Genomic DNA, 12,748 nt, shown 5'->3' on the forward strand with positions numbered 1-12,748 from the left:
TGACATCAGTGTCTTTATGAATGGTCACTTATTTATTCATTTATATTTAATAAATTTCAAATATAAGTTTGTTCTAAGAATGAAGAAAAAATAAATACTAGTGGTTTAAGACAATTTTTTTTTTCTTTAATGTTATCGTTTTCTCTTGATATGTATTAATAAATTAAATAATATTAATGGAACATAAGAACAGTTCAATTAAATGTAATTATAATAAACTTAAAGGTACTCAATAGCCTTTTATTTGTTGCATTATTTTTATTTAATCTTGTAAAAAACGGTTAATCAACTGACACATTTTGAAACTATTTTTTTTACCACATGTGAATATGTCAATTCTGTATAGTAAATACAATTGGACAAACTAAAACTATTTGTTTTAAAATATAATTCAATGACATTTCAACTATGTTAAAATAATTTATTTTGTGACTAACTTCTGTATAGACAATGACATGAAACAATGTTGCATCCCAGGTGCATTTATTTTACATTATTTCTTATTTGGCATTAAAAAGAGAGAGAAGGGATTGGATAGACATAATTATTATTTTCTCTAATTGTATTTCCCTCAAAACTATGAGTCCTAATGGAAGGTAAGTCAAACCAAACGTTCAAACACTAAGTGACGGGTAGCTCATCATAATATGACTTGAAGAAGCTCTATGGGAAACATTGGTTACGAAGAAGCAAATTCCGGAATCAAGCAAGAGAGTTTAAACTAATCACACTTCATCAAACACTAAGTGACCCAGCTGTGCATTCTTCGATCTTCAAATGCAATAATACGTAGAAAGCAAGTACTGAACAGGTAAGCTTACTTTGTCTTTTGGTTTTTATCTTGAGTAATTGTAATGGTTGTATTCAAACAAGGTCATTTCACGGGGAAACCGTTTTCACTACTCAATTTTGTTAGGGTACACAACTCCGATTCCAATTGAAAATTGAAAGGTCAAATAAATTAAGAATCGACTCCGCACAAAATCAAAGCTTCACTAAAGAAATGGAAGTATGATATGTAGCAACTTAATAAATATGACAGAACATGAAAGGATGGAACGAGATATTTTACGAACTCGTAGCGGTTAAAAACACTATTTATACACTGTCATCTTCTCCCTACTATCATCGTATGAAAATGCTGGATCACAAAACTAACCACACTAGAGCCAAAGCTTAACATCTAAGATAAGTGATAACACAGATCAATACGGTTGAGAATACATTAAATATATATATCACGTTCCATGATACAAGCTTTGACACCGGTACATTGAACACTGACTTGTCTCTATCTAAAAAATTACCTAGGACTTTTATAATCATCCAATAAAATAGTGAATACTTATAATGCCCTTTTTCAGCGAATTGGGTGATATTGCGTGATACCACGCTTTGGTGGAAGCTTTCTCAAGATGAAAAGGACCAAAGAAGAAGGCACTATTTCCACCAACTGCAACAAAAAATAGGAAAACAGTAAGAGGTATTGCGGGAGAGAGACATTTTCTACAAGTACCAGAATGAGTAGAATGTAAGTAGAGAAGGGTTCTAACAGTTCAGGTTTGAAAAAATTTAGGCACAGGATATCTCAGCCTCACCACACAGCTTAAAGAAAAGGAAACCCGAAAAGAGTATAAACGAGACAGCTAAAACAATGACAAATGGTATATAAGCATTAATATAACAATTAGAAACATTAAGGAGCCAATGGCTTCGGAGCCAAGTGGCATCTATGTAGGAGGAAGGGGAGGAGATGATGTTCAAAGTTGGGGTTCAATCAATCACCTCAAACACCATTTTCCCACCTATATTTTCCTCCTATCTTCCTTACCAATTAAAAAAGAAACGGTAAGGAGTATGGTGACATAAATACCACAATAAAAGAAGTAAAGAACACGAATAACTTACCAGGTAATATATGAAGTTTAGAATGGGGTGATCAAGGACATCAAGGTTCGCATCTTTATTAAATGCATTAAAGCACATCTGAAACAACAAAATATAATCAAACTCAACTTCGAAAGCAAGAAAACAGAAATAACTAAGAATTACAAATAAAAAGGGGCTCTCACCATAATGCATCTGACAAGGAAACATAAAAAACATATGGTTGTCACATAGCCAACCTACAATAGAAGCATCATGTAGATTGTCAGAATATATCTAAAACATTTTCAGATTTTTTATTGGATATGCAATGTGTATTTTAGGAGGAAACATTAAAAAGTAGTTGTTAGTCAGATTGTTAAGATGAGTGAGTTTTTTTTTTTTATATAGTTAGGGGGTCCTTGTATGCAGGGGACTTTTGGATGCTTTGTAGAATTGTTGACAGGATCATTGACATCCCGTGTGAAGGAAACATTGTCCCATGGATTCCTTAATGCTGTACTTGTTCCCTAGAATCAATAATACAAGGTCTATTCAGTGAGTTTGGGAGTTTGCATTTGTTTTCCTAGTTTCCTCTATCTAGGAACCTAACAGATTATATCCATAAAATATCCATCCAGTATCAGGTCATATAGTTACTCAGTCTATATTATGTCTTTCTCCTTTTCTTTTTCCCTCCCTCTCTCCTTTTTCACTGTATATGTCAGATAATTTAACCTGATATATTAGTATCGTCCAACATGAATTGATCCTGGCAATAGTTGGCCGTTAAGTTTAACATCAGGGAAAGCCACCCAGCAGAGACTGGGCTCTGCAAAAAACGTGACAAGGAGTGGGGAAGAAAAGGAGACAACATAAGGGAGGACAAGCACACATAGCTACTGAAAATATGGAGGAAAACAGAGAATTGATTCAACCCAATCGAGATAAAATAGAGAAAATGAGATTATTTCTCAAAAAAATTGATAAACCAATAGGTACTTTTATTCTCTAACATGTTCAGCAGTACATTAGGAAATTTTCCTTTTGCTGTTGGACTCAACGTCTCAGATAGATTTTACAATAAATTTTAGATATGGGCTTCCAAAAAATATTCACTATTTACAGCAGAATCATAGGGATCTTATTACAATAAGTGTTGTTATTATCTTTCCAAATTTAGTTTCCCACTCTTGTCTTGCATATATATATATATATATATATATATATGATGTACTCTTAGCAATAAAGTTATTCAATTTTACCCTAATATTTGAGACCTTATACTTATAAACGTAAGGTTATTAATCATATTAAGACATTTCATAAGTATATTTCTTAAACTGATTGAAATTCAAAATGTTTCATCATCAAATTGCATACCTCTTGCAGCTTCTTACGTCGCCCTTTGGATTCAACGGGAAAGCGTTGTAGCATTAAGAACAGTCTGGAAAACGTCAAAAAACGGGTTGCAGGAATCAGAAAAGGAAGCAAGAAGGTAATACATATAGTATGCAAAAACATAAGTGCACACTGACAATTCAAATTTCAATTTAAAAGCAGAAGTTTAAAGTGCTAGATTTAGTCGCTTTATCTGGCTTAAAAAAAAAATTATTTTTTAAGCAAGAGGAAATTTCATTAGAGAACAAGACATGGAAAAACAGGACGGTAAGTTACACAAGTAAACAGAGAAGCAAATTCATTTAGCAAGCCACTATAGCTCAAAAATATCTTCTTTTAAGAAAACATGGATAGATCACTAGATAGCCATAATCTGAACAAGTAAAAACAAAACAAATAGTCTTGAAAAAATATGCTCCTTAAATAGGAATTTCCAACTAGCATTGATCAGGGAGTTGGGTACAGTCACTAAGTAGCTTGGTAAAGGGAAATGCCATAATCTATTTCTCATTTATTACCAAATTCCAAGACAGCCCAAACATCCCTCTATAGGATTGTGATGCAGGAACATAACTCGCTGGTAAAAATTATGATGACTTAACTGTTAACACACTCAACAAAATATAGGCTGGAAATTTTCAAAATCTCAGGGTAATATAAAAAAAGACCGCGACTAACTACACAAAATCAGCATCCATCAACTTGTTAAGCTGGTTTCATGTCTATTTTCAAAAGATCTGTCCCAGTTTCAATAATTTCTAGTTTGAATATAAATTGCCGTACTGACTTTTCCTCTCTTCCCTCCCCTGCCAAAAACAACCCACATACGAAACTGTTCTCACTTGATTTTGCTCAGTATATTTGATGAAATGTGAAAGGAAAGTAATCCTTGATGAAACAAAAAAATGTTTTCTTGCCCAAAGTTTACCTCATTTGCCAAAAAGTCGATTCTTCCTCATCAACAGACCAATACGGAAATTTAAAGCTCAACAAATATTTTATTTTGGACTGTGGCAACAAGAGATCAACAAAAATGATTTGATACCAATTTGTTGGCATCAAGTAATTGATGATATCATTTTCCTGCCAGTTAATTTCAAAGCCTTTGGTGAAAGTAAAGAGTCTCATACTATGCTGTAGTTAACTGAGATGGTTTTAGTGATATGAGAAAATCATTGGAAGCCCAGGCAATAAAAGCTTGATCAGATGGAGCATAGTCAAATAATTAGAGACAGAATAATATGGAGTAAAACTCTTGGTGAACCAATTTAAAAGGACAAATCTGAAATAACAGTCTTCCTAAATGGCATAATTTCATCTGCCTAAACTAAAAAAAAAAAAAAAAAAAAAAAAAAAAAAAAAAAAACCTTTAGTTGTTTTTAACTAGTTATTATTGTAACTAGGGGATAAGAGTGTTTAAGGGAATATCCACATCCATACATTGCAAGAACACAGTAAATATCACAAGTAAAACAGTGCCTTTGATAAGACATCTGCTTACAGGGACTACAGCACGTAAGGAACCAGGAACCCCCACCTTTTATCCATCTTGATGGATATCTTGGTTATATTTATATTTCTACCACCTCATAGAACCAGGAATCCCCACCTATCAGAAATCTTAGAGAAGATCGGATCCCAAATAAAGAAAATATTTGTTAGATATCTCATTACAACTAAGGATATGATCAACTAAGGTTAGCATAAACCTTACTTTACAAATCAGTTTTGTAAGGTTGAGTATGACTTAAAGTCTACTTTTTAAGATGATATTAGAATCTATCCTAGTAATGTTTGTTAAACCTATCATGTCATCTGTTATCGGACCTCCTTTTATTCCCACACTCAAGATGTTAAATCCTCAACATAAGAGTGTATTGGAAATCTCTCATCAACTATAAATATGGTCAAATTCTAGTATATAAAAGAGTTAAAATATTACCTTATAAGATGGTTTTGTAAGGTTGAAATAAACTTAAAATTCTCTTTTTGAGAAGAATCAAGACACAAAGCAACAGTTGAATCTTGGAATTGAAAATAACTCACTTGCAAACAAGACCTCAAACATGGTAAAGATCAGTATATACTTCTGAATTTGGATAAAGAGCCCTACCCTACCCCACACCAATAGCTTATGATGTTAAACTTTACATGCTATTGAGAATTACAACACAATTTTCACTACAAGATTGGACCCTGATCTCAATACAGATGGATACCAATATACAAAGTATGTAAAAAACCAAGACATATAATTTTCATTCTGCTACTTCAATGAGTTGTTATTCTACTTCATTTTTCTCTTTAAAAACAAAATTCCCAACTCAATGGGGGCATGTAGTAACTAAAACACAACAATTTCATGCCAATCACATCAAAGTGAGTCAGATATGAATACAGATAAGCTACCTTCCACCATAGAGAAGAAAACCAATGGCTGCAAACAAAGAGACCCCTATTGCAACATATTTATTACATGCATTAGTAAAATCTGATAAAAGTAACAATCGATAGAAATGACAGATCAAATTCCAGTACAGACAAACCTGCAAAGAACATCTTAGAAAGAATGAGCAGTGCATCGATAGGTTTCCACCACAATATTAACCACAAAGTAATCTGATACAAATTAGACCAAAAATCAGTAGGGTCAAATTCATCAAACTCAAAACTAACAGAACCTAAAACTTTCAATGCATATGAACTAATGAGACAAAAGATAGGTACAATGAATAGTAAAAGTTAATTAACATCAACTGATACAATACAACCCCTAATAAAATACCCAAGGTATATGTCAGGAGAGGAGAGGAAAAGGTGCAATGCACCTGATCATAATTATGAGAGACTGGTCTAACTGTCAAGTGGGCAGTAGTGGCAGAAGGTGTGTATGAAATTTTTAAGCGAAAGTGAGGGTATTCGGGAGGTGGCAAAGAAGTGGCATAGGCTGGAAACTTAGGCTTGGGAAGGAGCTTGGACCTCATGAATCAGCCCAGATTATCATTTCCCTTTACATATTTTCATACCAGCATTTAATAGAACAATCTGCCTCTGATTCCATTTCATTGTTTCATGGCAGCGATCAGCTATCACAAACATCATTTTGAGCACATTAAAAGCAGATGACAAATAAATGTTTTTTTATTAATCCCTCTAGGTCCACACATCAAGCAAAGTTGTGAAGCCACAATCAATCACAACTATGGACAAGTAAACCACTAGTGGACCACAAAACGATGCACTAACACAACCTCCAAGATTATAATCCTTGTAAAAAAGTTTTTATCACCAGTTAGGTCCAACAAAAGAAACAAATAAACCTTATTGTTTTGACCATTGTTGGCAAAGAAACCCTTCAACATTCATTGCATGATCAAACAAAGAGCCAGCATAGGCATCTGCCAACTCCAGAAAGGTAGAAATAAGGCAAAAGGCATTTGTTCATGATACGAACTCGGGTATTTTAGAATGCCTGTCTCACCTCAAGTAGTATAAGATACTCAATTATCCCTCCTTAACAGCTAGTTTTTAAGAGAGGGTTCCCACAGTGCTTGGATGTTATAAATTAGTATCAGAGCTGATGGTTGATATCTCAAAAAGGGTTATCTACAATGGGTCCTAGTCAGTAGAGGGTTGTAATCAACAAGAAATTGAGTAAATAGTAACAAAGTAAAGTATCATATTTAGTGAGCCATAAACATGTTCAAAAGGGACCTGCTATGGTAGAAACTTGGGTATTATGAGATACCTAAGTCTCTTATTGATTAATACAAGATGTTCAGTACAGTATAAGTTCTTGATCAAGGTGATTCTTATAATAGGGTGCACAAGATGCTTCATGATAGTTTTCTAGTGAAAATCTTGTAAAACTTTGAATGTTAGTGGATTGGTCTAATCAAGGTGGTTAGACAACTGGGTATAACTATTGTTTAACTTGTTAGCTGGTGTGATAACTCTATTTACATATTTTCATTACTAATTGTTGAAAATAGTGAAAACTAGGTATAAGATTAATCTTCCTTGTGTAGAAAATACATACAAGATAATGTAATGTATATTAAGGAAAATATAGGCTAAGCTCAAATGCAAATAAATATGTAAAACAACATAAGACATAAATATTTAACATTCTCCCTCAAGTCGGTACATATAAATTGTATGTACCAAGCTTGTTAACAATACAATCAATTCTAGGTCTTCGTGAATGATTGGTTCAAGGGAAAGGTTTACATTAGAAGGAAAATTGTATGACAGACAGTTTGGAAACTCGATGTATTGCTTGATTTTAGTTTACAGTTTAGCAAACGTGTTTCGTATAGGTCTGCATACCTATCAGTAAAGTCGGGTTTAAGAATGTTCAACTTCCACATGTTCAATTTGTTAGCAGGTGTGGTAACTCAATATTTACACTTATAAACATTTTCATTACAAATGGTTGAATATAGTGAAAACTAGGTATAGGATTAACTCCAATATCATATTAAGAAGTGGACTTTAAACCTAATTCAATCACATAAAATTGACTTGTAAGATGAAGTTTGTACCCACTTATATATATTGTGAATTGGTCTCATCTCTAATCAATGTGGGACTTTCAACACACTCCCTCAGGCTAAGGTATATACACCTCATGCATGAGACTAGACATTAATAGGTCGTCCGATATTGATTCGATAATGGGTAGAACAATACCCAACAAATAACAAATTTTGCTAAAATGGACTCTAACCCATGGCTCTGATACCATGTTGAATATAGTGAAAATTTGGCTGAGGGTTAATCTCCCTTGTGTAGAAAATACATAGGGTAATGTATTTATAATAAAGAAAATACGGGTTGAGTCCAAGTACAAATAAATATATAAAATAACATAAGACAATATAAATATCAAACATTAATAACAAAAATTATAAGAATATTGACTTCACTATATTCACTTTTAGTTTTATTTTAGGTTTGACTGAATTATTATTTGATTACATGGTGTACTATAGTAAAAGACATTTTACCGAATTACAAATTCGAACACTACACATTAAACTTAAAATGTACAATTAATACCAAGCTTAAACTTAAAATGTACAATCAGTACCAAGCTTAAACTTAAAATGTACAATTAGTAGCAAACTTAATAATAGTGTGTTTATCTAAAATAGTGAGTGAGTGAGGAAAGCTAGAGCCAAAATAAATGGCTTCTTCTAGGCCTTGCTTGATTCACTTCTACATAGAGCAGAAAGAGGAAACAGAGGAAGCTAGTTACATGTCAATGAAATAAGGCATGTTACCAAATCTAGGGTGTCAACATAGAGCAGGAAACACAATTCGTCCAAAATATTTCAAGGTAAAAATATTTGAATCTAGATTGTTCTTATTAAATGCTTGTACATTGTCACTTAGAAGCACAAAAAATTATTCTTCTTTTCTTCATATCTCTACAACCATAACCATGCAATCAATGAAAATACTATATCCTATATTGGATATTGCATAAAATTGTCCTTCTACCGACCATGTAGTGAGTCGTAGCCAAAGTCAAACATCGTTCAATAGTTGATTACACAGAACCTAAGGGCTGTTTATCTAAAATAGTTAGTGAGCTTAACGTGAAGAAAGATAGAGCCAAAATATCCTTATATTAACTAAAATATCATTCTATATTGGATATTGCATAAACTTTCCCTTTTAGCAAACATGTAGTGAGTCACAACCAAAGTCAATCATCGCTTAATAGTTATTACATACACAAACATCCTAAATAAATAGAATTTTCACCTGAACAATATAAACCACAAAATTGATTGTGTAGAAACTTGGTTTCAGTCCATCAGTCGATACAGCACGTGCCTGCAAAAGCATTAAACACAGAGACGGAATCAAAACCAGACAGCTAAACAAACTGACATGGAAAGAAAATCACAGAAGACAAACAACCCCTAGGGGAGCAAATGTACAACAAATCATACTTACCTGGTAATAAATCTCAGCCCAGAACAGGACCAAAAGGGCATATGTTGTAAAGAAAGCAAGACTTGGCACGTCAAGCAAGATATGTTGAACAATCTACAAACACAAGGAAATGCAGCAACTAAGTGTAAGAGTGAATCTCAAATTCAATAAATAGAAAATAATAAAGAGTGAGCCATCAATTTCGTCATCGAAGTTTTATTCTCTCTCCTACTTGGTCCTTAAAATATTGAAAGTTATTAAGAAATCCCTAAACATTTGCGACATTTGTTATCTTAGTCCCTTTGTTAATGAAACTGTTTTAAACATGAGTAGAACATGTCCCTTTTCTTTAGTGTTTATCTCATCTATCCCTTTTCTACAGAAAAAAACATCAATTTGGTCCCTAAGAACTAGAACCAAAAGCAACAAATAGCACCAATTTAGTGTCCTAAACACGCAGAATTATGTTTATAAAGAGAAAAGACATTGCTTCCGTTAGGCATTTATATTTGTATAATATGTATATGCATTTCCTGTTCGTTGACTTTCTTATTGTTTAACATAAAAAATACGACTAAGCACAACTATTTTTAGCATAGATATTAATCCAACTTTTGATTGTCAGAATAATTATGTACAAAGACCCTTAAAAAGAGACACCAAATGAAGAAAATATGCAATACTCAGACATTGTTGTTGCTATTTATGTTCACAGTAATTGGAATTTGAGATGGTAAGAGAATTATATAAGATGCATACTTTTAAAACACCCTAACCTTGGAATTAACAAAGAGGCATACATGTCATAAAACTTTAAGGACTACTTATTATTCTTTTTATATTTTGAGAATTCAGTAGGACAGAAGGTGTGATAATTCGAGAACTGAATTGATGGCTTACTCGAACAATAAACAACTGATCTAATGTGAAGAAAATGACCGAAATTAAAGGCTACATTCCATTCCCTATACCTCTGGCTTCAACCTCTGCACGTTCCTAAAGAAGATGAAAACTACACACCGAACTGCAAAACCAAAAATAGTGCATAATCCCTTAACAAAACGTTGCATCACATTGATAAAAAATCATTTCAGAGATATGCAGAAGAAGAAGAAAAAAGGTTTGAACAATACAAACCCGAATTCACCAAAAAATTGAGAAAGTGAAAGACCTTCTGAGTGGTCCAACCGTACTCCGGCACTCTCAATTGTATCCGAGCCAGTTGAACCTAAAATTCAATCAAATAAAAATTTAAAAAAGAAACTGAATAATTAGAGATAATTTTTTTAAAAAAACAAAAAACCTAATTTGGAATTGAAAGAGTGTGGGACGATACCAAAGCTACGGTGGCCACGATACCGTAGAGTACGGCGAGGGTGTAGAAGATACGATCCTGCCACACCGGAGAGTCGTCGATGTCGTTCCACCAGTTGGATGCGTCAGTAAGGTCAACCGCCGCCACGGCCATGACCTCGGCCATAGTCTCCGGCACGCCGTCGTTGCCCATTCTCGAATCGACGGCTAGTTTATCACACGCGCCGAGAGTGAAGGAAGAAACGATGGAGGGAAGAGAATAAGTAGTCCGAAGAAAGCTCGTGTGATATTAACGAATAATTAATGCGTGTGGGCGCATCTAGGTGAGCGTGAGTGAGACGGTCAGAATGAAGATGGCACACAGTTCAGTATTTAATATTTAATATTTAATATTCTAAGCTCAAATTAATTATTTAGTTAACTTTATAGAAATACATTAAATATCTATTTAATCTTTTACTTTAAAAATGGAAGAAAACTTATGTGTATTTTTAAGAGGAATGATATGTTATCATGGATTTTTTATAATATTTTGATATAATATATATATATATATATATATATATATATATATATATATATAATTTTTTCATTAGGTTATATTTAGAGTATGTTAGTACAATAATAAATAAATAATAAATTGGTAAAAAAAATAGTATACATACTATGTTAAAATATTATCAAAAATTATGTGTTAAGATATTTTTTTCAAGTTTTTAATCTTGTTAAAATTTTATAAAAATTTTCATCATTTTCCTTAAACTCTTACAAACTACTATTCTTATCTTCATTTATAAGTCAAATAATAAATTCATAAAAATGTAATTAATTGCAATAAATTTTATTAATCTATAGCTATTCTTTATTAATTAAACTTATATCATAAAAATAAAATAAAATATATGGTTATTAAAAATGTTAAAATGCATTAGAGATGTGAAAATGAGTTTGAACTTTTTAAGTTAATTTGATTATAGGTTTGACTTGAGTTGGATTGAAAAAATTTAACTTTTATTAATTCATGATCAAATTAAACTCGACTCATTTAATTAAAGGTTAAATGAGTTCAAGTCGGATTGAAGGTAGATTATCTACCACAACTTTTTCTTATGTTTTTATCATTTTTTCACAAATTATTTTATTATAATTATTTACTATTTATAATTATGTAGGTTGATAATTTAATCATTTTAAATATTATAATGTTGTTAAATAATGTTTAAATAGTTTTAATTATTAATTTATTCATGGGTTAAATATGTTTTTAGTCCCTATATTTGGGGCGATTTTAATTTTAGTCCCTTTTTCAAATTAAGGTACAATTTAGTCCTTCAACTTTAGAAAACTCTAGTTTTAGTCTTTTTTACAAATTTTTTTTAACTTTATTTGTTGTTTCAAACACGTTTCATTATAGCATTTGGATTGTTTACACTGTTTGACACAATTTTGCTTCAATGCTAACTGAGAAACGTGCTTGAAACAACAAATAAAATTAAAAAAATTTGGTAAAAATGACTAAAACCAGAGTTTTCTAAAGTTGAAGGACTAAATTGTACCTTAGTTTGAAAGAGGGACTAAAACCAAAATCGCCCCAAAGTATAGGGACTAAAAACATATTTAACCTTTTATTTATTTGTTTAACTTGACTTTTTTCAATTTTTATCTTTAAATAGTAATAATTTTTAATTTTAATGTTTAATTTATTTATTTGTCAATTTATGTAACTTGACTCTTTAATTTTCAATTTATATCTTTAAATAGTTTTAATGTTTAATTTATTTATTTGTCAAGTTATGTAACTTCACTTTTTAATTTTCAATTTCTATCTTTATAATAATGTGTGGTATAATAGGCGAATACTTTGATTGTACTGCTATAAAATAATGAGTTGTATACTTCCACTTTGATTGTACGACAATAAATATATAAAAAAAAAATTAAAAGAATAAAATATCATTAAGTCAATCCACTAACTCACCAAGTTGTGGTCGAGCTTTCTGGCTTAACTATCAGGGTTGGTCGAGCTGGTTGAGCTAACTGAGGTGTGGCTGAGTTGTCTAGGTTGTTTGGGCGAGTTGGTTGGACTGTCTAGGTTTTGGATGTTCTGGACCATAGTTTCAAGGTTTTAGAGCTTAGGTTTGGACGTCCTTAGGGTCATTTAGGGTCTAGGATGGAAAACAACCTCAACATACTCCCCCATCACGCATAGCACAATATAAAT

At 32.0% G+C, this 12,748-nt stretch overlaps 1 protein-coding gene across 1 annotated transcript; it reads right to left on the reverse strand.

Annotated features, from left to right (window-relative positions):
• Nucleotides 1–1,046: 1,046 nt before the first annotated feature.
• On the reverse strand, nt 1,047–10,871 carry LOC106777683 (tobamovirus multiplication protein 3). Its single transcript, XM_014665380.2, has 11 exons — nt 10,550–10,871; nt 10,351–10,441; nt 10,185–10,237; nt 9,235–9,327; nt 9,040–9,111; nt 5,814–5,886; nt 5,677–5,722; nt 3,250–3,313; nt 2,073–2,126; nt 1,909–1,986; nt 1,047–1,453 (listed from the first exon to the last, which is right to left on the reverse strand). Exons 1-11 carry the CDS (start codon nt 10,718–10,720, stop codon nt 1,361–1,363), a joined length of 888 nt encoding a protein of 295 aa, XP_014520866.1. The 5' UTR covers nt 10,721–10,871; the 3' UTR covers nt 1,047–1,360.
• Between the last annotated feature and the right edge of the window lie 1,877 nt (nt 10,872–12,748).

The sequence above is a fragment of the Vigna radiata genome, chromosome 11 (assembly GCF_000741045.1).
Source record: "Vigna radiata var. radiata cultivar VC1973A chromosome 11, Vradiata_ver6, whole genome shotgun sequence".
Lineage (NCBI taxonomy): Eukaryota > Viridiplantae > Streptophyta > Magnoliopsida > Fabales > Fabaceae > Vigna > Vigna radiata.

Excerpts from the sequence above, each read along its gene's own strand:
- LOC106777683 (XM_014665380.2), bottom strand. The coding sequence starts at position 10,720 with ATGGGCAACGACGGCGTGCCGGAGACTATGGCCGAGGTCATGGCCGTG. Across the intron at positions 3,314-5,676 it reads TTTCTTCTCTATGGTGGAAG|ACTGTTCTTAATGCTACAAC; the intron begins GTAGCTTATCTG and ends GACGTTTTCCAG. Across the intron at positions 1,454-1,908 it reads TAAACTTCATATATTACCTG|TTGGTGGAAATAGTGCCTTC; the intron begins GTAAGTTATTCG and ends TTTTTGTTGCAG.